This window comes from Cricetulus griseus (genome assembly GCF_003668045.3).
Source record: "Cricetulus griseus strain 17A/GY chromosome 1 unlocalized genomic scaffold, alternate assembly CriGri-PICRH-1.0 chr1_0, whole genome shotgun sequence".
In the NCBI taxonomy this organism is placed as follows: domain Eukaryota; kingdom Metazoa; phylum Chordata; class Mammalia; order Rodentia; family Cricetidae; genus Cricetulus; species Cricetulus griseus.
Window position 1 is genome coordinate 173,896,473 of NW_023276806.1, and position 26,691 is coordinate 173,923,163.

Here is a 26,691-nt window from a genome sequence, read left to right on the forward strand (position 1 = left end):
CGGAAGGAAGCACCTTAATGAAGCAGAAATGAAGGTTATCTGTGAGAGCCTGTTAGATAGCACGCTTAGCAGAAAGCGTCAAGAGCACGCCTACTGAGATTAGGGGTGAAACACAGGTGCCTACTCTCAGCACTTCTGCTCTGCACCATGCAGGAAGCCAAAGAAATAAAGAGAAGAGAAAGAAGCTAAAGGACTTAAAAGAAGTATAAAAAAAACAAACTTTGTTTTCAGGAAATGTGGTTATTAAGTAGAAAATCTAAATGTTGTTCATCAAAATAGAGAGTTTAGTAATTTTTAAAAAAATTTAATTAATTATTTTTTAATTTTATGTGAATTGGTGTTTTGCTTATGTGTAGGTCTGTGCGAGGGTGTCAGGACTCCTAGAACTGGAGTTATAGACAGTTGTGAGACACCATGTGGCTGCTGGGAATTGAACCAGGATCCTTTGGAAGAGTAGCCCATGCTGTTAACTTCTGAGTCATCTCTCCAGTCTCGGAGTGTAGTAATGTTTTTAATGATGCACTTGATCAATGTATAAAAAAATAATTGTCAGACTAGGGAGTTAAGTAAAATTGCTAGCTGAGTAGGCCTAGTGACTGAAGTTCCACCCACGAAAACCCAGGTGAGAAACCAAATGCAGAGGCACACATGGTCTCTATTGTCCCAGTACTCCTATGGCAAGGTGGGTAAAGGGGGCAGGAGGACAGGCAGGGAACCCCAGGCTAGCTAGCATAAACATGCTGTCCCTAGGAGAAGCTCACAGTTAGAGGACTGACTCAGAGACCAAGGAAATGTGCTGTTCGTGAGAGAATAGACTAGACACGATCAGAGATGTGCGCGTTTAGAAACACATCTACATAATGTAGTCAGCCAACCTGATAATTGATTAATTGTGGTACTGAGGCCCCAACCTGGGGCCATTTTCATGGTATGCCCTCTACCCCTAAACTACATGCCCAGCTCTTGCTATTTGAGAAAGGGTCTTGTTAAGCAGTCAGGTTATAAAAACTTGTAATTCTGTTCAGTGCAACAAAGATGTAAGTTTCCCACTTTTTTGTATTAAGCATAAAATGGAGTTTTAGTAATACATTCTGGAGAATGTTTAGACAAGCTACTGAAATAGCACCCCTGCCTCATTTTATTTTATTCCTTCTGTCTTTTCTTTCTTAATATAATGTTGTATTAATTCTTTGAGAATTTTAAAAGGAAAATTCTGAAAACAAGCCTAAGAATACTCCTGAAGGTTGAGTTGTGTATTTGGAAAACTCAACACTTCTTTAAAGATAAACATGCTGCCATTGATGCAGACGAACACACCAGCATAACTTAACTCTTTACGCTTGCTTGAGAAATCATTTCCAAAGTCTTAAGAATCTTCTAGTGATCCTAAGGTTTTTTTTTTTTTTAAAATACATTGATGATTGCAATACATATTTATTGAACATGTATTGACTTTTATGACTCTCCCTTCTCCCTAAAGAAATTTCTACACCTAGTACAGGTGTAGATGTTTAAGACAGTGTGTTTCAGGGTTGGAGAGTGGCTAAGTGAGCCAGAGTTCTTGCTCAGGAAGCATGGGAATGTAAATTCAGATTTCTAGTGTTTCCCCACATAAAAAGCTGGGCATAGCTGAACCTCCTGTATCCCAGCATCTGTGTGCAGTAATGGGAGAGTTTCTGGGGCAGCTGGCCATCCATCTTAGCCAAAAAATCCAAGTTCCAGGTTCAGTGAGATAATCAATGTAATTCTCTGGTCTCTTCATGCACCTGCATCCACAAAGGTGCACATATATCTGCCACACAGACAGACAGACAGACAGACAGACAGACAGACAGACTCTCTCTCACTCTCTCTCTCTCTCTCTCTCTCTCTCTCTCTCTCTCTCTCTCTCACACACACACACACACACACACACACACACACACACACACAGAGGGGGGAGGGAGGGAGGGAGAAAGACAGAGAGAGACTATTGGGAAATGATTTCTTAAGCAATACTCACTCAAAAGCAGGAGAAAATGAAGAAAAAGGCTAAGAAGTTAAATCAAGAAGGTCTCTCTATCAAAAAGCACCAGGAAGAAAGAGAATTATAATATATAAACTGGAATAAGAGATTTGCATCATAGTATGAAAGGACAATTATCCAACAGTAAATGAAGACAAGATACATTTTTCAAGAGGGGATGCCCAGATCTAATAACCATAGGAAAAGATAATGATTACCAGATGGAATCAAGGCATACACATTTCTTCACACTCCCTGGCCGGCAAGTCTCCCTGAGTAAGTACAGAGAACCTGTCTCAAAAGAATAAAATGACCAGTGGAGAGGGACTTGAGAGAGCTCATGGGGCAAAAGTGGATGCCACCAAGCCCGATGACTTGGGTTCAGTCCTCTGGACACATATGGTGAAAGAAGAGGAGAGACTTCCACAGGCTGTCTTCTTACCCCGCATGCGCACTGTGCTACATGCTTATCTTAAAAATAAAGAAACAAATGCTCTGAAATTTAAAAGCAAAAGGGAAACTAGGTAGAGAGCAATAGAGAAAGACAACTCATGTGGACCTCTAGCCTCCACCTGCACACTGGCACAGGTGCACACTCACCTGCACACTGGCACAGGTGCACACTCACCTGCACACTGGCACAGGTGCTCACTCACCTGCACACTGACACAGGTGCACACTCATGTGCACACTGGCACAGGTGCTCACTCACCTGCACACTGGCACAGGTGAACACCCACCTGCACACTCACACAGGTGAACACTGCACACTGACACAGGTGAACACTCACCTGCACACTCACACAGGTGAACACTCACCTGCACACTCACACAGGTGAACACTCACCTGCACACTCACACAGGTGAACACTCACCTGCACACTCACATAGGTGCAGACTCAGATCTGCATGCATGCACATATAAACATGCAAATTTATGCACAGATGATATGTCATTTTCAATTATTAGAGTGAGAATTTAGAATTTGGAAACACAAGTTCTGCAAATCTGAATACTTATCAACATTGTTGCTACATGTATAACTTTACATGGTAACCTCAAATATTCTTTTTGTGATCTTTGCTAAGTAAATATGTATTTATCTAGCAATATACTAGTCTAGAGAAAGTGTTGCATTATGGAACTGGAGAATGTTCAAGGATTGTACTAGCTACAACCTAAGATCCACTGACAGGGGAAATTCCAAATGCCCATAGAACAGGAAAACAGACAACTACATTAGACTATAGGATATTGACCCAAATGGAAAATTCACAGCAGTAAAAATAAATCCACGGACTTGGATGTATCTCGTGAAAATAACTTATAAAAAAGGAACTGCAGGGAAGAACGTGCACATTATGAGTCATTGATATAAAGTCCACTAAGTGTGCAAAAAGAATTCCACATATGTGGAAACAGCAGCCAGAACGCCAAGTACTTCTTTATTTAGGGAGGTGGCTCTTTCTGTCTAGGGTGAGAAGGTAGGAGGGAATGGTAGTGCTCCCTTTTTGTTTTTGTTTTTTTTAAACTGGGATACAAGATCATGGGCATTTGAAGATACATGAATATTTCTGTCACATATGTTAGAAACAGTCTGGCAAGTGGTTCTGTGTTTAATAGCAACAAAATATAAGATGAATATATTTCATTTAAATACTGATTCTGTAATTTCAATCTAGATGTGTCTGGACCAGGAATAAAACTGACCAATTCAAAAGAAGTTTAAATTAGCGAATTATACTTTTCATCAAGAAAACAAAAAGATACTTAAGATGTGTCTTTCTTGCACGCTGCTTGGCCAGCTAAGGTTTGGGGTTATTCTGAAGCTCACTGTAGACAGTTAGTAGGCACATACAAATGCCACACTGCTACCGATGAAGTTCTAAATGACATTCTTTTTATCCACAAAAAACTATGTCTTGGAATGTATTATCCTCCTAGGAGAGCAGAAAGCATGTTTACTATCTTCCCCTGTGTTTGGGGAGGCTAAGCATCCACTTTAGCACAGACCCCACCCCATGCCTGTCTACCTTTTACAGAACCGTAGGTTCTCCCTTTAGGTTCTCTTACATTTTATCTGTCTGACTTTTACTAAGGACTCAGAACTATTATTCCCTCCCTCCCAATGTCTCCCATTTATCTCTGAATTTCTTACACTCTCTGCTTCCCTGGGCTTCATCAGAGAGCTATTTTGTATGTGTGCTCTTCTTTGCCCATGTTTTCTACTCAGTTTCAGTTTTTAATGAGGTTATATTTCTAAGAACTTTGTCCCAGAGATGTATACATTAGTTATGAAGATTTAATCCCTCTTAACTTTGTTGGGACTAATTTCTCTAATAGCCTAATTTGCTAAAGCTCTCTGCCAAAATAACCCTCATGGCACTATGAGCCAGAAAGAACAGATGAGGACTGTTTTCCAACTGTCTACCTACCTTTCCCCACCTGTCCAATGAAGATCATTGTTATTTGTTCGGGTAACACTTGGATGCTTAGAGACAACCTAAAAATAAAAGATGGGTACCACAGCATCTCAAAATCCTCAGTAGAATGATGCCCTTACTTTTGTGTTAGCACTTCCTCTGGGTTTCTCTGTGTCCCTACCAAAACCCTGTTTTATCATTCTCCTACAACCAGACTAACACAAATGACCAGGAAAAGAAGTCTCAAATGCAGAGGCTCAGGTCTGGTACAATACAAAATGTCTAAAATTCATAGTATCCGTGTCCCAAACCTATGGCACAGCAGCTAGTTCATTTAACTCCTTGGTAGCAATCTGGATTTGGACAATTTTACAGTACCAGACTAAATAAATCTAATCTTCTACTAGGCCTGGACTTTTTGTTTTCGATGCTCTTGATGATGAAAATGGGGGAAATACATAGTATCTACTAAGTGAATTTGATCAAGTGTGTGTGTGTGTGTGTGTGTGTGTGTGTGTGTGTGTGTGTGTGTGTGTGTTCACGCATGTGTGTACAGAGAGGTCACACACTGAAATTCGAGGTGAGAAAATCATGTTAATGGGGGAGAAATGTACTGTAGTAGGTCAGAGGCTGAAAATAATTTTTTACTAGCTTCTCTTTGGAGCTGTATTTTAGTGCTAGTCCATAAATGTCTAGCTCACCTGGCCCGGGAGTCTTGGAAATTTACAAACCAAGTGGTAGTGCACGTGAGGTTGACAAGACCTTGCAAAACCTTATTGGCACAGATATTTAAGCTTCATATGCACCTGAACACTAATATTATCAAGGTGGAATCTTGTAACAAACTGAGAAAAGGGTCCCTGAGTAACTTTATTTTCCTAACCAACAACCTATGTATTATCCTATGTATTAGTGCATTAGCTTAAAATAATCAACCCATAATTCATGCAACTATTGATCAAATTACTTCATCACCAGTGCGTGATGAAGTAATTTGAGTGAATGACGGTGTGGGTGTTATGATCAAGTGCAACTGTGCCCTGTATCTCTACAGATCCAGAACACTGCCAAATTCCGAGACTAGCTGCCATGGCATGCGCTGAGAACCACCGCTAGGGCTGAGGCTCTATACAAATCTTATTCTTTGCTTAGGCTTCTGTGACTTGGGAATACTGTATCTGTCCAGCAGTGAGCCACTTAGACTTGTTTTAAAATGTGGCGACCTGTAAAGTCACTGGGTGGCAGCTGGAGAAGGACCTTGTTCCTTATCACAGTAGGCTCTGGTCATTTCATGCATGGCCTCTGACTTCACTTGCACTGCATGGGTTAAGTTTGCTGAATTTAATAACTTAGGAGCTAACCTTGCAGTGCAATTCTGGCCTGGGCAGGTGGCTCAGTAAGTAAAAGTACTTACTGCCAAGCCTGATTACCCTAGTTCAACCCTCACACCACACACACTGAAAGGAGAGAGTTAACTCCCACAAATTGTCCTCTGACCTTCATGTGCATTCTGTGGCATGAGCATGCCTCCACCATGAATAAATAAACAAACATAATTCTATAAAGAGAATGGGCCATTCTGGTTTGGAGGGAAACTCTAGAGGCAAGAAGCCACGTGGAGACTTCCCCTGCTGATTTCTCAGACAGGAAATCATAGGGTAGTATTGGATCAGGACAGGGACTGTCAATATCTGGAGTCACTCCTGTCTGGGGTAAAATTCCACCTCCACAATCTCCTAGTTATCAGAGGATTATAGAGGAGGGGCTGATTTGCCCTCTTCCTGCTTTTGCACTGTAGATGATGCCTTGATTTTGGAACAAGAAACAGGTGCACTTCACAGGAACAACTGGTTGACAAGGCTTAGCACAAGGACCTCAGATTTTAGAACCTCCAGGTCACTGCTTTTTTTCCCCTTCCTGTATGAACTTAAAGGGCAGGGAAGGATGGCAAGGATGAATTCTAGACATACACAAAGAATTAAATTTAGTTATGTAGTTGCTGGTGCCGTTTGAGACAGGGCAGGGATGTGTCTAAAGTTATGCTATTGTTTTGTTTTGTACCTGTTGATGCAGAATGAGTTATTCCATCAATCATCTACCTGAACACGGCTGTTACTTTGAGAATCCCTCCTTACTTGCACTCAAATTGAATCATCTAACTGCTCCAATTTTTAAGGGTGACCTATGTGCTAGATGCTAAATCCCCTTCCTGCTATTGTGTCTGGCTGCCCACTATCAAAGCGCAAAGGCCAATCAATAAGAAGGAAATATTTTCTGAGAGACATGAGGCCATTTGATTAATGTGTGTGGAGAGGAGGAGCATGAAAGGGAAAATGCATTTGAAAGATTGATTCAACCTCAATGGAAATGGGATCACTGAACCCTAGAAGAATAAGAGAGGCTGTCTCCATTTCCAACTATTCCTTACAAGTCTTTCCTTTGTCCCCTTTCCTTTCCTCCCCAGAAAAACACCAGTGTGTTGAGGTTTATCAATCTGCAGACATTTATAAGCAGAAAAACAAGAGACATTGTAATCTTTCATCTTCTTTGGGTTTTGAGAGTATGAGTCACACTATATTGCCCAGGATGGCCTCAAAGTTACTATGCCCTTGATGGAATGAATCATCTTCTTGCCTCAGCCTCCCCAGTGCTGGTGTTACGGGTATGCACCACCATACCTGGCTTGATTCTATAATTCTTTGTGTTTGATCAAATCTTCAAAGATCAGGTTAGGAAACAGAAAGGGTAAACCCTGCTTGTTTGAGATCAGCTTCCTGATGCCACAGTGGGGTTCTCACTAGGGTCAAGGGCTCTGTAGTGTGAGTCGTCTTACCCTCATCCTGCCGTTCCTTACAGCTGGCCCGTCCTCTGCCAATCTCAACACGTACAGATCCATTTTGTATTCCCTTCCTCCACGAATGCTGAATCCAAATCCTTTGGCTCCTTTCTCCATATCCACAGTGAAATAATCAAAATCCTTTGGGAATGGGGGAAAAATAGAAGATATAATTGTTTACCATTAGAGGGACTTGGATGGTCAATTTCCCTGTTCCTATCTGTCTCACAATGTGTTCAAATGACATGGCATTAGAAGATGCCATCTGACTTCAAAAGCATGGAATATGCAAGACCCACGTCAGAATAGCTAACTATGTTAAAGCAAACCGCAGAACTTGAGCTGGCTTTCTTGATCAACTTGCACTTACTTGGTGATGTCATCTCTTCTAAGTTTCCTTATTCATTATTGTTAGTACCATAAATAAGCCTGCCAACCAGAGATGTGTCTCCCTGAGTGTAGACTACAATTTTCTGAGCTGAAAAGTGAACTGGAATGGGTTCTGACTGCATCTTTCAGTTGTACAGACCACTGACCATCAATTCAGAGTATAAAAAAAAAAAAAATCAGTTTTTCTTTCCTGTAAAAAGCCGCATGTCCATGACTTCCGGACATTATCATTCTTAAACTCTGTGGGGATAAATTTGCTCCTTCATTTAATAATGGGACACAATATTAATTAGATAGAGTGGAAATTGTACTTAATTTCTGTCTTCGTATCTCGTTACTGACTGATGAATATTTACTAGACACTGAGCTCTGGTCTTGCTACGTTTCACAGAGGCTGACCATTTACTGTGAACTACCCTTGAGGAACCAGAAGCTCAGAGAGATCAGGGAAGTCTCAGGAGGAATGTCCAATGCCAACTGATAATGGAACCGCCGAACCCTTTGCTGTGTACACAGGGGCTTTGTGGCAATTGCAGTGGCTGCAGGGTGGACTGTAAAGCCATACTTGGCTTTGCCCTCTGCATAGAGGCTTGGCTCTTTACCACAGAGTGGGAGGCAGGAGGCCATTTAGACACTATGGCTCTCAAAGCTCCCAGTGGCTGGAAGGTGTATTCTGAGGGTCTAGCAGGAGCTTAAAAACAACAGCTGTTGATAAGGCTGTGTTCTTGGAGTTATCTGGTTAATTATCATCAAGGATCAGCTCATCCATGGTTACCCACTCACTCCTGATTGGCTTTATTCTGGGACAGATTTATTTATGCCCTGATGTTTTAGGGATGTAAGTGGTACCCCAATATCTATACTGAGATTATCTGCTCCAGCAGATGTCCTTTCTCCTTCTACAGCATGCCTTTCATACAGAGAAGTCTTAGTGGGGACCCCATGGTCTTCAGCGGAGGTACCTGTGGCTGCCTATAGTCGGACAGAGGGTACTGCCTGGTGTCTGGGGAGTGCTGCCTGTAGTCCAAGGGTGGGGGCTGTTGGTAGTCCCCTCCTGGGGGTTGCCTGTAGTCCAGCGGGGGCTGCCTGTAGTCTGTGAAGGGAGGCTGCCGGATGTCTGGCTTCACATCTTGTCTGGCCTTAACTTCTGACCTGTAACTAGATAAAGGGAAAGGGAGTTTGTTTTGGTATTTCCGTACTCTAAGGAGATTAGAAAGACTCTAAGAACAAATGGTCTAGCCACCGCAGCATGCGGGGACCCAATCCTTGAGTTGGTCTTCTTACATAGTTGGGATTTAAGAAGATTAAAGAAATAGTATTATTTAAAAATTGTTGACAAATGTCATGTTATATACTTTCATTTGGCTCCTTAAGAAAAAGACATCAGCACTTGGGAGGCAGAGGCCTGTGAGGTTGAGGCCAGCCTGGTCTACAGAGCTAGTTCTAGGACAGCCAGAGTTACACAGAGAAACCTTGTCTTGAAAAACAAACCAAAGACAAAACCAAAAACCAAATTAAAGCAAACAAACAAAAAGATATCAACATAAAAGTGATATTTCCCCCAGACCTTTGTGGAAAAGGCATTCTGGAATCTCCCTTTCTCACTTTGGCTATTTAAAAACTACAATTAGGGAGTTGGAGGGCTGGCTTAGTAGTTAAGAGCATGCACTTCTCTCGTGGAGGACTTCAGTTCCGTTCCCAGCACCCATGTCAGGCAGCTCCCAACCACTTATAATTCCAGCTCCAGAGAATTTGACTCTTTTGCACTCCATAGGTACTACACACACACACACACACACACACACACAAAATTAAAAATAAAATAAATCTTTAGAAGAAATCCAGCTCCACAATCACTATAAATCAAGGAAATCAAACACGTCATATCCCTCTTTCTTCCTTCTCCTCTCTTCCACCATGTCCCCCCCTTTTGTCTCTGTCTCACTCTGACATACAAAAATACTGCTTGGCACATCACCATTATATCATGTAAATGCAATTGAAGTGATCACCAAATAGTTTATACAAATTTTATTAATGGCTACTTTTTAAAGTTTCATTTATTTTTATTTTATGTGTATGAATGTCTACATGTGTGTGTATGTATGTATGCATGCATGCATGTATGTATGTATGTATGTATGTATGTATGTACAGTGCCCTTAGAAGCCAGAAGAGAGCACTAGATACCCAGAACTGAAGTTAGCAGAGGGTTAGGAGGTACCATGTGCATGCTGGGAACTGAACCCCAGTCCTCTGCAATAGCAAGTGCTTGTAAACAATGAACCATCTCTCTGGTTCCAATCCAGGGTAATTTTAATTGCTAAATTGCATCAGTTTTGAGTATTTCAGATGTTAAAGAAGCGGTAGGAAGGCATGAGCATCAAATTTGATGTAGGCTCAGAGTCACTGGCTCACTGGGAAGACTGGACTATGTTACAGAGTTTTAAACGTGAAAGCACAGCTCCTGGATTCCGCTGTGCTCATGTGATAGGAGGGAAGGTAGAATGAACCAGGGCAACAGTCATTTCTGGCTTGATTTTAGCCCTTACTCACTAAAAAACACAGAGAGTAGAAGGAGCAGCTGAGTGATTTCCCAGGTGTTTCCATCCAAGTTGATGGTGTTTCCTGGTCACAATGGGAGCAACAGCCAATCCCTGACATTGCTGCAGCACGGATGTAATTATGGATGTAGTTAGATTAAAACAATATTCTGAAGAACTAGAAAAATGCTCCCCCCTTTTTTTTTCTAGAGAAGGCCTAACTATGTAGCTCTTGGCTAGTCTTGAATTTGTGATACGCCTCCCTCAACCTCCTGGTCTGGTGGAATTAAGGAAACATTCAGCACACAAAACAGGCTCAAAGCTTGTAGAATTTTCTACTTAAGACTAGATGGCTTCTTTACCAGCTTATGGTTTTACTGATGCTGATTCATAACAAGTATCAAAAAAAAAAAAAAAAAAAAAAAAGAAGTCAGCCTGAACAGTTACCACTCCTATAACCCAATATTTGGGGAGGACGCCGGCCGTAAATGCGGAACAATAGATGTGTTTACTTGGGCTTCTTGGAAGGGGGTTGTTAGTGGTTTTAAATCACCCCTCTGAGTAGGCTGCATTTGTCACTTAGCCCTGCAGAGAGGGGAGACATCCTTCTGTGATGTGCATAATTCAGGCTTTGCTTTATTCCTCGCTAGTCCATCCGCCTGCTGAGGCGCTAGCTGTGAACAGGATTATTTAAAATACGATTTGAATAAGATGCTTAACTATGCAAAAGCATGCATTAAACAAAAGGCATCGACCTTGGTGACATTTGCCACTGTGTGGTGGTGGTTCCCTTCTAGAAACTGCCAGCTTGGTGGCTTGGATGTCATGCTGTTTTAAGCTATAGCATAGCCACTTTATTTTTACGATCTGTGTGGCATTGGTATGAAATACCCATTTTGTGCTCCGTTTCCAGCCAGATGTGTCACGAGGAATAGTAAAAGAGGATGAAATGTAAGAATCTCCCCAAAGATTAGGCACATGACTAGAAATAGGAACAGTGGAGCTTGCTGCAGCTGTCATCTTGGCCACCAAGCACTCAGAGCTCCCTCTATTCCATTGTCATGGATCAGGAATTTCAGGTAACTTTATACTGAAGAGCTCTTTAATAAGAAACATGTACTTAATTTGTATGAGTGTTGCTAACTTTTAAGTGGAAGATACACTGGCTAGAGCAAAAATTAGGTTGGGCTGAGTATTTGAAACACTTCACTTTATGGAAAACATAGAATCAAATCATTAAAAATAAAAAAAAAGGCCAGGCTCCAGGCTGGGAAGATGGGTCAAGTTGGCTTGCTCTGACATGTAGGTGGACATGCCTTGTACAGAGGAACCTAGTATAGGAACTGACTTGGCAGCATCTCTTGCCTGATCCAGAAACAGGTAAAAGACTTTTCCCTTGATACCTTGGCCATTTTTGGAGAAGACCATGAAAATGTTTCTGGTATCTACAAAATCATTGAATCTTTTTGATCATACATAAATGGGTCACCAATAACAATAAATATGTTAGAGAACCCAAGCACAGGCCTGTAAAAGACCCTGAAATGAGAGGCCGATTCTCAAGTTGTTAATGTTACTGAAACAAATATGTTGATGATTTATAAAAATTTGAATCATGTGAAGGGATCTGCTCCCCTTTCGGCAGCCATAACAGCTGAACACGTGCTTGCCATAAACTTGCCTTGGTCACTTAGAGGTCAGATGCCTGCCTTGTGACAAGGAACCAATCGAAAGTTAGTTAGTCACTAGAAAGTCAGATGCCTGCCTCGTGACAAGGAAACAATCAGAAATTAGCTGGTGGCGCTATGCTTTACGACCCTGGGTGTGCTTTACGGACAAGCACACAGCAATGACGCACAAAGCATAGCAACCACCCTGGGAGGGCCTATGGGCCATAACAACCAGTTGACCAATCAACACAGGGCAAGCCCTCCAAGCCTGGAGGCACACCAATCGTGAGCCTGTGCGTACCCCTAGACACTCCCCTTACGCTGTCCTATAAGATCTCTTGGGAGGCTCTAGGAGCCATCTTTTCCTAGCCATCTGCTATGGTGGGTGGGTGAAAGATTCGAGCTAACATGGGGTTAGCTCGTTAAATTACTATAAAGCCTCGTGCAGTTTGCATCAAGCTCTCGAATCCGCCTGGTGATTGGGGTGACTGCAGTCGTGGCCTGGGACCCCGGATACTTGAGTTTTCCGGGGGTCTAACACATGTAAATATGCTCATTTAACATCTAGGAACTATTTTATTTTGTGGTAAGGGAAAGGTATTGGCAAAGACTATGGCTTCCACGACACAGGGAGGGGAAGTCCCAGCTGTAAATGGGAAGGGGCTGGGATCCTCCAGTGCCTGAGGCAGTTGTTCTCTGGGGGATTTTATCACACTCTCCTGCTTTGTTCTTCACAGTAGGAGAACCTTTTCTGGAGAGATGACAGCCAGTGCACAGGGGAGTTACATAGCTGGTAGAGGTTTGATTACCCGCCCAAGGCTAGAAGACCCTAATCCAGGGTGGCTGCACTGGGAAAGAAGATGGAGTAGGTTACCAGATTAACGACAATGGCAAAGCCAAGAGCAGGAGTCTGAGGCTGGCTGAGGGACTGCAGGTGCACTGGATTCTTCCTCTAGTCTAGGATGGCTCCTGGGGAAGCCACGGTCATTTGTCCAGATAACACGTGGTGGAAGCAAGCACAGCTGGGGCTCAGTACCTAGGCAACCAGAACTCACTCTTCTTACTGGCTATCAAGCTCTTACCTCTGCATCATTTGCTCACTGGGGCTTCTCTTCCCTAATGGCCATTAAAAACATAAGCAGCCAACGACAGCCAGGTACTCACTCTTCCATGAAAGCACATGGAAAAATAATAGCAGAGTGGGCTTTATGGAAATGTGGTTCAGGGAAAAATCTTTGTTCTGAGATGGTGTAAGTGATGGAGCCAGGGAGTTCTGAAAATCTGTTGGGAGGAAGAGAAACATGGGAACACATCCCTCCCTATTCTTTAATGGCTCAACCCAAGCTGGGCTCGCTGTCACACAAGTCACAATAAGACATTTTATATGACATTCCTGTTGTCAAAGAACCTCATTCCCAATAAGAGTTAAGGATGTCCCATGTAGGGAATGGATAACTCATTAGATGGTGGGGAGGACAGTGTAAAGGTCTCATGCAGCGAAAAGTGTGGACGATCGTGATTGGCTAGGAGTCCTTCTGTCTCCCTTCCCCTTCCCTCCCCTCCCCTCCCCTCCTCCACACTGCCTTGTCTTCAGAGATCCATGTTTATGGCTCAACACTTTTCTGCAGCTATCTTTTCACTTTTATCTGTTTTACCCTGCTAGACGTCAGTCGGCTCTGTAGAGGGACAAGTGAAAGTTTCAGAAAAGAGAATCCAGAGATGTCACTTGCCACCCTGAAACCTATAGCAACTTTCCATTCTATCAGGACAAACATGAGGACGTTTAATATGCTTACCAGAGCCTTCGGGGCTGGCTTGTCATCCTCAGTGGCTCATCACTAGCTCTCCCATACCCTATACCACAACAACCCTGGCGTTGCTTCTGTCCTTCATTCTTGGGTCTCTCTCCTGCCAGAGGACCTTTGCCTGTGTTCTCATTCTAGAAGCTTCTTAATGCTCTCAGCTAGTTAACCCCAACTAATCTATGATGGCTCAGCATTTCTGCCTAGGAGCTTCCCTACGGTGCAGGGCCGACACTGAGTTATAGTTACTAACGAAACAATATATTCAGACCCTGCCCCCTGCCCAGAAACCATACAAAAGTACACTCAATAATTTCAGGTATATGAAAATGTCTCTCACTGCTGTGTCCCGAACTGTCCCCAAGGCATTCTCTTGTAGCCTCTCAGAGTCAGAAAAGATAGAGGAAATGTTACCTATTTTCATGTCCTTGAAGCTGAAGAGGTTGAGGAGGAGCTGGCTGGGCAACAGGGCTGTTGGGGGTGGCTGGGCTTGGCTGGGCCAGAGGGCTCTGCTGGGCCAGAGGGCTATGCTGCTGGGCCATGGGACTCTGCTTCTCTGAGCTGGGCGCAGATGCTGGGCTGTTGAGCTCTGATGGGAACCAAGGCAACAGATGTGGTCAGGTTGGCATCTGATCAGAGGCAAGAAGTAAACAGAGGTTGGCACTCATTGCCCCCTTGTATGATCCCAGAACTTGGCCATTTCAGTTCCTTCTAACAGGTTAAACTTACCAAGGTCCACACCATTCCTGGAAGGGGTGCTCTTTTACAGTCATTACTGAATGTAGTTATGAACAGTCTTGCCATTTTGTGAGAGGAAACGTCAGTGAAGCAAACCAACCAAAGTAGAAACGACACTAAAACTATGAGAAGACAACTCAAAGGAACAAGTGTAAAACTCAACATTCTAAAAATATTTGAATTGTTGCTGAAAGTGTTCTAGCTAACACCTTTTGACTATTTAAGAAGTCCTTACCTTTTGACACAGCCCCACTCTGGAGCCCAGCTGATCCAGAAGAGGTGGCTTTTACTCCAGCTGCCAAGGAGCTGGGTTGTGTGGTGTGTACACCACACCCAGCCCAAGTCTACCAGGCTTCCAATGTATGGACAGGAAGCTGGATGCTCAAAATGAAATGGTGTTGCAACCTTTTCTCTGGCCCCTTGCCAGTCTTACTAAGAGCCCTCTGTATTCACAGTTCTCCAGAAAGAAAAAAAGAACTCCACACACAGAGAGGTGCAGAAGGCTGTTCAAAAACGGCTTCTTCCTTTTCTTACCTTAACAACATAAAATTTCAATGGATCCGACCTTCACATGTTAAGAGTAAAGGCAGGACCAACACTTCAGACGGGGGAGGGCAGACGAGTACACCCAGTCCTGCTTACAGTTCATTTCCACTGACTGTCTTACACAGACTGGTGCCTTCAGACAACAGACTAAAACTGCCTGCCTGCCTGTCTGTCTGTCTGTCTGTCTGTCTGTCTGTCTGTCTGTCTGTCGGTCTGTCGGTCTGTCTATCTATCTGTTTGTGTCTTTCTATTTTTGTAGCTGGGTGACAAAGGGAGGTAACCTATTTACATTCGGATATAAACCACTTTTCTGTCTTCTCTTACAGTCCAAATGTCTTAATATTATCCCTGTTTTAAATTAGGATCTCTCATCCTTTACACTCTTCACATTTGTTTTGATCAGATAATTATTTGCTGTGGGGTATTGTCCTGAGCATTATAGGATGTTTTGGAGCACCTCTGACCTCTGTTCACTAGATGACAAGTCATATTCCCACCCCAATCATGACAGTCAAAATTGTCTCTAGACAGTGCCAGATTACTCCCCAAGGGCCCCAGATCAGCCTAGTTGGAAGTTTCTGTTTTATAATTAAAGTCCTGTGGATGTCTACACTGCCATTTAGTGTCCACATATCAGACAGTCCTAAAGTAGAATGGGTAGGGGGCTGAGTCAAATAAAGACTGCAAAATAAGCCTATTAGTCCCTGGAGGGGACCCATGGCCACTCATCAATGAGCTCCATGAGCCCCTGGAGGGGACAGCATGGCTGCTCATCAGTGAGGTCCAAAGATGAACCTCTTCAGTTCCATTGATGAGTCAGAAGCTACAGCTCAGCAACCAGCCTGCTTGCTGGGCATGGAAACCCTGAAAGAATGTAGCTGGGCCTCAGCTGTGAGTGTGGGTTGTTCACTGTTCTGAGACCTTCAGGTGCTGGGGCAGAGGAGGGGACTTGTACAGAGAAATTCAAAAAGCTAAGTGGGAATTTTACATTCTTATCAGATGTAACATTTCTTAAATGAACTCTCTTTGGATTGCAAAACTAAAACTTCCCCAGGCATTTCAAAATCAATCTGACTTTGAAGACTTTTCCAGAGATAAATTATTAACATGAGCAAGGGTTCCCTCCTCTGCCTTTTTGCCCCCCTCCTTTCAGGTTTATATTGCTACCTGCTGAGTTGAGTGAGTTCTGGGTTTATATCTCCATAAAACTAGTGTGCTGGAACCCCCAGGGAGGGCTCTGATAGCCCTGAGTCTTGTGAGTCTTACTACTAAGCTTGCAGTACCACACGGGGATTTCTAGATGAAACTGGGTGAGTGTGAGTTTGGGAAAAAGTGGAGATGGTTGTCAAATTCTGACACTCGGACAGCACCCTGCTGTCAGCTGGTGGACTCCAGGAGCTGGGTGGGTAGGCTGAAGAACTCTGGATGAATCTGTCTACGGTCTGACTGAGGTCACCTCAGGCACTCACCCTCCTGAGGAATGATTCGAAGGGTGACACTAAGGCCTGCATCCTTGATGAGTTTAACGATGTCAGCGTGAGGCATGTTGACGATAGACTGCCCGTTGACTGCTAAGATCCGGTCTCCCACTTTCAGTTTTGCACAACGATCTGCGGGACTCCCATCAATGATGCGTCCGATTTTATGGGGCACAGCTGGAAAAAAAAAACAACAGAAATAGATACCAGGGACATCACCAGTCTATTTTCTATCTTCCTGTCCTGCCTAAGAAAAGCACTGCAATGTCAGAATCCTATCCTTTGTCATTGTCTCTGCCTCTTCCCTTAATAACCATGTCTAATAAATGTGGTCTATGCATATTGCTGAGACCAGTGTTCCTCAATTCAAGTTCTTAGCAGTGATAGGCCAATTCTAAACCCAAAGAGCAGACGTTCTCAAGTGTTGAGGTGCATCAAACTCATCTGAGGTTCAAATAAGCTGGGCCTTATCCAAACATCAGAATCTGAATATCTAGGCAGGAAACGAGGGCTATGCATTTCTAAGCGGTTTCTTGGTAGAGTGTGGTATATCCCAGTGTTAGAGACCTGCAGGTGTAGAAGAACGTGCAGAATGCTCACACTTGAGAGACAGTGGCGTGGTTTCAGGAAGGTACAAGAAATGACAGGAACTTAATTTATATCTCTGTCTTATTGACAGGAGGAAAGAGAGGAAATCCTTGGGTACACAGGAATCCTGGGAGCAGCTTCTTGGCAAAGCAACAGAACTTACCTCTAGTCTGCTAAGATTTAGTTTAAGGGCAGCATGGTTTCTACCACTAATGTCAAGTGTACAATGAATTTCATCAAATCTGAGATGGCAAGGATACAATTTCAAGGGTCACAAGAAAGAAACAAAATAGAAAGCTTCTCCTTAAACAATGATATTCATTAGCCAGAAGATTTGCTCTAAATGTCGAGATATCAAAATAGGGTAGGAGTTTCAGAGTCGGTATAACTTTTATGTAATTCTTTAAAAACAAGGAGCACATTTTATTTTAAGCTTTATATATTTGAGAAGGGTCAGATACATGGGGATGCATGTTTTTCTAGCAGGTTGACTGTCATTTAGTGTAAATGGTGAGCTACATACCAAGGTTGCTGTGTCTGGGCACAGATCTCAATAGTATACAGTGTCCCGTGTGTCCCATCAAAGACCTTGTTATTTCAAACACTGTTGATAGATCAGAAGCAGAGACAGACACAGCCCACTGTTCAGATTCTCCAGGGATGTCTATTTGGTGCATTGTTACAGTGAAGGGTGGAATTATCAACTAATAACCGTGGAGAGGAAGCACAATTAGTGTGCTAATGAACCTAGGGATGGCTCACTCTTCTACTGTGAAAGCTTACAGGCAGCATATAAACATATTGGCCAAGGTTGTGTCCCTGAAATGAAACCCATCATGTTTGAGCCCAAACTCATTTTTATTTACCATAAGCACTAATGTCTTTAATTAAGAGGGCACAATTTAGAGTTTACTAATGATCACTTTAGAGTCATAGACTATATATCTCAGGCAGAAATATAATAAGAACAATTACTGATTCAAAAGATAATAATGTAGGGGACCAGTGAGATGGCTCATCAGGAAGGATGCTTGCCCGATGGATGGCTCGAGTTTAATCTCCAGATTTCACAAGGCAGCTGGAGAGATCTGACTCTGTGGGGTTGTCCCCACGTCTCCACAGTACACTGTGGGACTCATGCACTTGCACATGCGTGTGTACACACACACACACAAATACACACATGCCTACATGTAGGCACACACATAGACATGCACACACACAAATACACACATAATACATGTAGGCACACACATAGACATGCACACATGTACACATAGGCATGCAATACACCATGGTATACACACACACACACACACACACACACACACACACAAAGAGGAATAAGTGTAAAAAATGTGGCTATTGAAAGGTGTTTGGTTTTCAACCATAATTAGGGGAGAGGTTTTTTTTTTTTTTTTTTTTTTTTTCCCTGCTGTTTCCACTTTCCATGCTCAATAGTTCTTGGAATGATCCCATGGATTTGCTTTCCTGCCCATAAATGTGTACACTGTAGTCTATCCTGTGATCTTTGGGAAGTTACCTTAGATCTCTGAACTTTTTCCATGTATTGTTGGGGTAATAATATCACTGACCTCATAGTTCTATGAACTGGATGAACCGTAAGTGCCCATCTCTAAAGAACTAACTTGGAATTATTAACTACTATTCTTTTCATTACTGTTTCTTTTCAAATCTTTCTTACAAAACGCGTGTGTGAGTGTGTGTGTGTGTGTGTGTGTGTGTGTGTGTGCGCCAATTTGGTTTCTTTCTATATGGGATAACTATTAACACAAAACCCAAAGGGACATGAACACTACCATCCCCCAAACATCACACGGAAATGACTTCATTGAAGAAGAGCTGTGTCCCCAGGATCAGATAGACACTGGATGAGGCAAATCTGCCTTTCTCTGATTTCCCATCAAAACCATTGCACATCTTTGTTGAAAACACCAACTTGGAGCTAACAGTTTATTATTCAAGAGGCAATCAACATAATCCTTTGGTTATCTACTTTCAGATTTATTGAGGGCTAGCAGCAATTCCTTCTACCTCTTTTGAGTACTTATTAACATGAGATATTTAATTCATATTTAAATTTAATTTTTACTTAACATTTAACATTAAAATTTAATATTTAATAAAGTTATTTCTACATGCAGTTATATTTATATTAAAATGTACATAATGTAGCCCTTAAATGCTACTGGTATACTTATGAGTTTTCAGTGGAAGAAATGGATAGAAAGCAGATAGCAGTTACTGATTTGTTCAAGGTCACAAAGGGCAAGCAGGGCTCAGAGCCTCAGTGACCCAGAGTCCAGTCGCCAGAGCTCTTGGGGAACCTACCACTCTGCCTCTCTGGGCTTTGCCTGATGTCCAACCTTTAACCTACAACTTGCTTTGAGCATTAGCCTGGTGCTTTTATTTGGGACTGTACCCTGCTTCTAAGCCAGGCATCACAACAGCGCATGTGCAGTGCAGAAGCAGGGGAGGGTGCAAGCCAGGTGCTGTGCTTGAACGGGGATGCTTTGATGATGGGATGCTTGATGCAGCTCAGCTGATGCAGGAGGAGTAGAGAAGAGGAAAACTGGATAGCCCTGGATAGATCCTGTTTAGTTAGGGTTTGACATCACTGTGCCATTTCTTTGCTCGAAGAAATTTGGGGGGCGGCTATGAGAAATGCTGACATTTGAAATGAAATTAAAAAAAATATACTGCAAAACGCTGACAAATGGTGCTTGGATGGCTGGTTTTCTGCATTGACTTATTGCTCCTCTGTTCTCTCCTCCACTGTGCTGTGTAATCTGGAATTTTCTGGGCATAAAACCCCAAATGTTTCAGAATACAATCTCCTCCCCATAATTTTGTGTACTCAACAGCAATGAAAATAAACAACCGAAGGCTATTAATTTCCAAGTGCCACTCAAAAGCCGTTATTTCAAATCTTACAGCATAGTAATCAAGCTTTTTTTTTTTTTTTTTTTCCTGTAAAGCAAACATGCTAGGGTCAAATCCAGCCTTGAAATCCTTTCCTGTGGTATCAAACCTTGGAGTGGTTCCCTTCGAATGGGCTGTGGGCTCTGGAAGCACTTGCTCTGCAAGGACAGGGGAAGGGCTTGTCTGACTGCCGAAAGCATGCTGCCTGAAATCTCAAGATGAACACTGCATTTTAACTTTCTTCCAGTAGTTAGAATAGTGGTGAAAGAAAAAAAAAAAAAAAAAAAAAAAAAAAAACAACAACTGAAATGGAAACACACTCTGTTAGCCACCCTGAGTGACAGAAGGCTTTACATAAAACCCAAATGAACACTTAACATGTGCTCAGTTGCTGGGAGCACCTGACATGGTTCTGATACAAGGGCCTTCTGGTGGCATCTGCTTTAATACAAACAGTATTTGAGTCTCCTGGCAGCTGATGCAGCCTCACTTTTTTCTTTGTCGGCATTCCTGCTACATATGCAACTACCTTCTGATGTACAACAGGGTGCTTCCAAAGAGAATTCTCTCTGGGAACAAGACGCAGTCCTATTTCCTCAGAGATAAGGCTGCAGGCTTGATGACCACGTGCCTGCAGTGTGATGCTAGTGGAATTACTGCGCAAAGAAGAGGCCCTGCCCTTTGTTTCTACTGTTGGGATCAATGGCATGCGTTAATTCTCTGAGGTCTGAGATAACTGCTGGAGTGCTGTCTGTTTAGATGCATGCCTTGCATAAATCAAGTCTTTGGATCAGTCTCCCTGCCATGGTGTGCATAGGGTACACAGATACTGGGGGACGTCACAGTGCCTCATCTGGCTTTGGTCATACAGACATTTAGGAAAGAGGTGATAGGTCACTAGATAGAAATTTCAAAAGCATCTTCCCTGTCTAATTATTCAGCCCATACCAGTTTCTTTGCAATGCACTTTGTACTCTCCGGGAGATGAGTCACCTTTTTGGCACTGTCCAGCATACCATGTTGATCTTAGGAATATTCAGAAAATGTCTCTTGGGCTGGGTTCTCTTGGCCAACATCCTGGGGTCTCCAGCAACATCATTGCAGGTGACAATGCTGCTCCTTTTTCTTTGCTTGGGCTCCTTACTGGATCTCTGTATGGCTACCTCAGGCTTTCACAGATCTTTCATGGATGTGGCCAGAGTCAGCTGATGAATCAGCTGAGTGCTGCCTTCGGTCAGCTTCCACGAAGATGCTATTATGACCACCTGGAGAACTAAAACATATTTATCTGTAGTGTGGCATCTTGTTCCTCCAGTAGACTTGAGGTAATAGCCACACCTTAGGGTGTGGCTTCAGAGTGTGTGGATCTGACCCTTTATGAGGAAGAGGAGGGGCTGGCTCACTCTTTCTTGGGTTGTGGTCAAAGAATCCTGAGTGGCAGAGGCTGCATCACCAGGAGCAGAAGGCCTTGGGAGTTATTTACCATCATTGTTTGAGGGCTACCCAAATGAGTGTCTGTTAATTCTTTATCTGGGTGTTCACGACTTCTTTTAACCTGTCTTCATTTATCCACTCATTTTCTTGAGAAAGGGTCTTGCAATGTTTCCCCAGTTGGTTTGGATCTCTCTGAATGCCAGACTGGCTTCACTTCCAGAGTGCTGGTATTATAGGCATGTACCACTGTGCTCAGATATTTTTCTTCCTTTGCTGGGATCCTGGGAGAAGAGGTTATTAGATCCTTTCCCTGCTCTTCTTTGTCATTTTTTTCCGGTATTTTTATTACACATTGCTTAGGTGTTTTTCACCTCAGAGAAAGGGAAACTTGCCACTCACTGCTGTTTACATTTAATTATCTCCTTGTTAGCAAGTCCCACAAAATGGCCTTATATATGGAGGACATGGTCGACAGAGGAAGTGGATTTTGCATCAATCATGTCAAATTTACAAGAGGGGAGATAGTTCTAAAATGAGTGTGACAAACATAAATACTTCAAAGGAAATCATTTCCCAAAAGCTGACATTACTTCACAGTTCTACTAATTAGCGAAGGTTAAACTTAGCATGAAGAAGCCAATGAATCTACGGCCTGATGTGATTTTTTTCTTTAATTATTGGATGGCTCCTATTATTTTTCTTTCACTAAGCTGTGAAAAGTATTTATTGTATGGTTTTAAAATTGTGGGTTGGGGCAGGAAGATAGCTCTATCTACCAACACATGTCTGTGAATCATTTTCTAAGTAGCAGGTACTATGCTAGGCTCTTTGGAGGAAAAAACATGACAACACATGGATTTTCCTTCAGGAAATTCAATCATGTTGGGAGACCAGAGAGATGTGTAAAAATATTTAAAACAGTTAATAAATAGCAAACCCATGGTTAAGGAGGGGTGAGGTACTAGGTCTAAATATAGACTCAGAGCACTGAAGAAAAGCTAGTTTGCTCTGGGGAGGAGGGAGCATGAATATCCCATGGCAAAAGGAAGCTCCTTTAGAGAAAAACTCCTGATGGCAAAGGGGAGAGGAGTCCCATCAGTTCCAGGGTGGGGAACAAGGAGAGATACTTTGTTAGAGATGATGGAGGCTGAGCAGGTGAAGACTCCTGATGCATTTTCTTGTCTCCAGAAACTTGAGCCCATGCTCCTCATGGTCTAGTTCTTCTTTCTAGAAACCCTGGAAGAGTATATTCTATCATGACAAACTCGTCCATCTGGTGTCCTCTCTTGAAGAGTGGTCAGTATCCTTTGAAAGAGTTTTTACTTGGTCATCATGGAATTGAAGAAAAGGGAAAAGCATTTTTTAAAAAAATTAAAACAATTCATGGTAAAATTAAGAAAAAGTTCGCATGTGACTTGTTTTCTTCTAGAAGACTGTGAAATTCAGCTTTCTAAGAAATGAAAACATCTTCCCTGAAATTCATAGCCAACCAATTTGCAAAATCCCAAATGGAACAGCTGGTGCTTTAAGGACTTTTTTTTATTTCCCAGCATCTACAAGTCATTCTCTTGTGTCTGAATGGTTTGTTTCCCCTGAAGTTGGTCACAGGCAGATGGTCATACAGGGGAGTGAGAAGAACACCCATCACTGACAATGTGGGGACCCAACAGAACTCATGTTTCCATGGGTAAAAGGATCATATAGAAAATATTAATTATATGGATAGAGAGAAACATTCCTTAGACATTGCCACTAATGCATTTATTTTTCCTCAATTAAAAGAGTTCTTTCAGCTAAGTATTGAAAATAATTGGTAATAGAGAGAGATGTCATTGCATTAGAAATGGTTTTGGTGTTTGCAAAGATCTGATGAGGGCTTTAGACAGTTGATTCCATGAATGTGTGACCTGTGCCATCATCCGGGTTCCCACACTCAGAGAGCCTGGTAGTTGGTTTAATGGTTTGCTGGTTATCATCTGAATACTCAGTAATTTTTGAGCAAGGACCCTACATTTCCATGTGTATTAGGCTCTGAGAATTGTGTAATTGATCCTATGTAGCTATGTTCATAGTGTATTTCTCTTTTGCAACACCATTGTTTTCACCGTCTGCAGTGGAATATGTAATTGAAGCTGTGGTCCAGGAACCAAGGAAATTCACCAGAAAGGTGACTGTGAAGAAAAACTTTTATGGTTGCATTTCTCATTCTGATGAATATCACCAGAAAAGGTGGTTCAACCAGTTTCTGCTAAGTATACTCTCGAATATTCTTGGGTTTAGGGGAAGTGTTCAGTTGAGTTTGGTGTGGCATCCAGCTCCAGATATGACACCCAGGACTCTCACCCCTCAAAGTTAATACTTTATTTCTTCACATTACGATTTAACAAGCCCATGGCTTTACCTTTATTCTCTCATTGTCAAAATTCTTTCTACATAACAAGTCACTTATACTGGATCTGCAGAGCAGATGTTCCTCTGCAATCCTGTTCGGGTGGGCTACTATGTACCACATGAAAGCAATATGGATTTCAAGATGCTTGTGTGTTCTTTGTCTATGACTTTATGTGGCCTATGTCTCTGGAGTGTGACACAATATCCAGATATTACGATGTTATGAGCCAAGGAAACCTCTGTATAGATGTGATCTTCAAGTCTGTAGGTTGATGGGGCATGGGTGACCAGACACAGAGAATGGGAAAACGGGTGCTTCTTCTTCTACAGAAGTATTCCTTGTTTCTCTGAATATCCTTTGAGATTACTTCACCATTTCCTATGTAGCTGGGTCCTTCTTTTACCATTGTTTTGGTCTAAAGGTGGCAATAGAAAATTTTGTGCTATTGATGCAAGTATCAATTTTATTTATAATTTTTACACTTTTACTCAAAACTACAGGCAAAAAATAGACATTTTGGTCAGTCAGTAAAACTGACAAGCTCATCTTTCTAGTCTAGGAGTAGAAGTTGCCATTCTGTGATGATCAGGCCAAGTTGTTTCAGTGAATAAAGCTGTAACTTTTTAGCAAGACTTATTAACCAAATCACAAGCTGGTTTGGCAATTACAGAAAATATAGGTAAGTTTTGATATCAAGAATTTCTTCTTTGCTGGGCAGTGGTGGCACATGCATTTAATCTCAGCACTCAGAAGGCAGAAGCAGGCAGATCTCTGTGAATTGTAGGCCAGGCTGGTCTGTGGTGTGAGTTCCAGGACAGCCAGGGCTACACAAAGAAACCTGTCTCAAAATACACACATACACACACACACACACAAAAGAGAGAGAGAGAGAGAGAGAGAGAGAGAGAGAGAGAGAGAGAGAGAGAGAGAAAGAGAGAGAGAAGAATGTCTTTCCCATAAAGCAGAACAGCAAGCTTTTGTTCCCTTACCAACAACAATAACAGCACAATGACACAACCACAAAGATTCATTAAACAGTTCATGTATGAGTCATAATATTTCTATGGCTTAAATGTATCCCCTTAAGTTGGAAACCCAGATCCCAAATTTACCTGTTAATTGTGTGTGGAGGGGGCTTTGTTAGATTGTTATGGTGGATGAGCTCAGGGCCACAATACAAGTGCATTTTAGAGCCCATTCTACAACAGTGTTCTAAGGAACCATGCAGGAGAGAAAAGCAATTTCTTCAGTTAATGTAGGAAAACGTCCTTATTATATTCGAATGAATTATATCTTTAAAAACTACATTAGTTCTTGACTAAAAGCCAGTTTTCTTCAGAAACTTTCAGGCATCTCTCTAATTTGGCCTCTGCTGATGCTATAGTTAGCCCGCCCTATCTGGATTCTGCTTGCATGCATTCAACCAACCATGGATCAAAGCTTTGAAAGTAAAAGGTGTATGTGTACTGAATACATGCAGACTGTTCTTATCATTATGTGTTTTGCCTTGTTTCTACATTAAATCACATCTATTTATACAAATTTGATACTGTTTTATGAATTGTAAGTAGTCTAGAGATGATTTCAAGTATGTGGGAAAATGTATGGAGGCCATCCCTTTTAACACAAATGACTCAAGCATCTGTGGGGTTTGACTGCACAGATACTTGGAAGCAGTCTCCATGGATACTGAGAAATGCCTATTGAGTCTCAATCTATTGACAGTTGTTTTGTCTTTAAATTTAATGCGCTTGTCTTTCTTTCTTTGTGTGTGTGTATGTGTGTGTGTGTGTGTGTGTGTGTGTGTGTGTGTGTGTGTGTGTGTGTGTGTGTGTAGGCATGGGAAAGATGCTTAATAGTTACTGTCTCTGTCCCTTGTGTATTCTGAAGTATGGTGTTGTGCAGTCATTGTGGTTGGCATGAGGAGCTTGGAAACACTCATTACACTATGTCTTTCCTAATTCCCACTATTTCTCTGGTCTCTTTTTCTCAAACTCTTGAGTCATGATAATTTCGCTAAGAATTTTTTTCTTTAACCATATTGTTCCATATAAGACAGAAATTCCAAAATTCATCTGTTTATTAAAAATACCCAGTATATGGTATTCTAACAGTACAAAACTAATGAAGATGTCTTTATTATTACTGTTTCCTTATGTTGCCATTGTTTATTTGCTCATTTTTCTGTCTCTAGTTTTGTTTTGAGATGCTGGGAACAAAACTCAGGGCCTTGTGCAGGCATGTTGCTAGCACTTGCTTTTCTATTTAAAACTTCTCAAACATGTATTTATTTATTGTGTGTGCATGTGTGTGTGTGTGTGTGTGTGTGTGTGTGTGTGTGTGTATGTGTGTTCACATGCACAAATGTGTACCACAAGATGCTGTGTGTACTCAAAGGACAAATGAGTTCTATTCTTCCACTATATGGGTCCCGGGGATTAAACTCAGGCCATCAAGCTTGGCCAAAAGTGTCTTCACCATTCTACCCAGTGTTTATGGAGGTTGTGTTGTGTTTTGTCCAGGGTTTTATAGTTCTGAGCCTCTCTAAATTCCTAAAGACAAAGAGTGGGTATATGTTCCCTCCTTCTCTGTTCTCTTCTGACTTGCAAAGTAAGTTGTTACTTTTCTTTTTAATCTTTATGATATCTCACTCACTCCTGCCCTGCCCATTCTTGGCAACCCCTTCCCCCCTCAGTCCTACACTGTAGTACATTGGTGTCTAAGAAATAAGGGGTGATAAATATATTTACATTTTGCCATCATCAATCAGCAAATGGAAAAATCTCTTATACCTTAAATCAGTTGCTGTGATTAGTATTTGGGGGGCCTCAATTAGAGATTTTGGAATCCATTTGAAATAAAAATGTGAAATAATTATGTATTCAAGCTAAGAATCATTCTG

At 42.1% G+C, this 26,691-nt stretch overlaps 1 protein-coding gene across 1 annotated transcript in view; it reads right to left on the reverse strand.

Annotated features, from left to right (window-relative positions):
* The window catches only part of Magi2 (membrane associated guanylate kinase, WW and PDZ domain containing 2), a 1,367,305-nt gene that overhangs the window by 84,293 nt on the left and 1,256,321 nt on the right, over positions 1–26,691 (reverse strand). Inside the window, 4 exon segments of the mRNA XM_027393460.2 lie at positions 7,263–7,406; positions 8,618–8,813; positions 14,085–14,259; positions 16,424–16,609. Coding sequence (XP_027249261.1) covers positions 7,263–7,406; positions 8,618–8,813; positions 14,085–14,259; positions 16,424–16,609 — 701 coding nt within the window.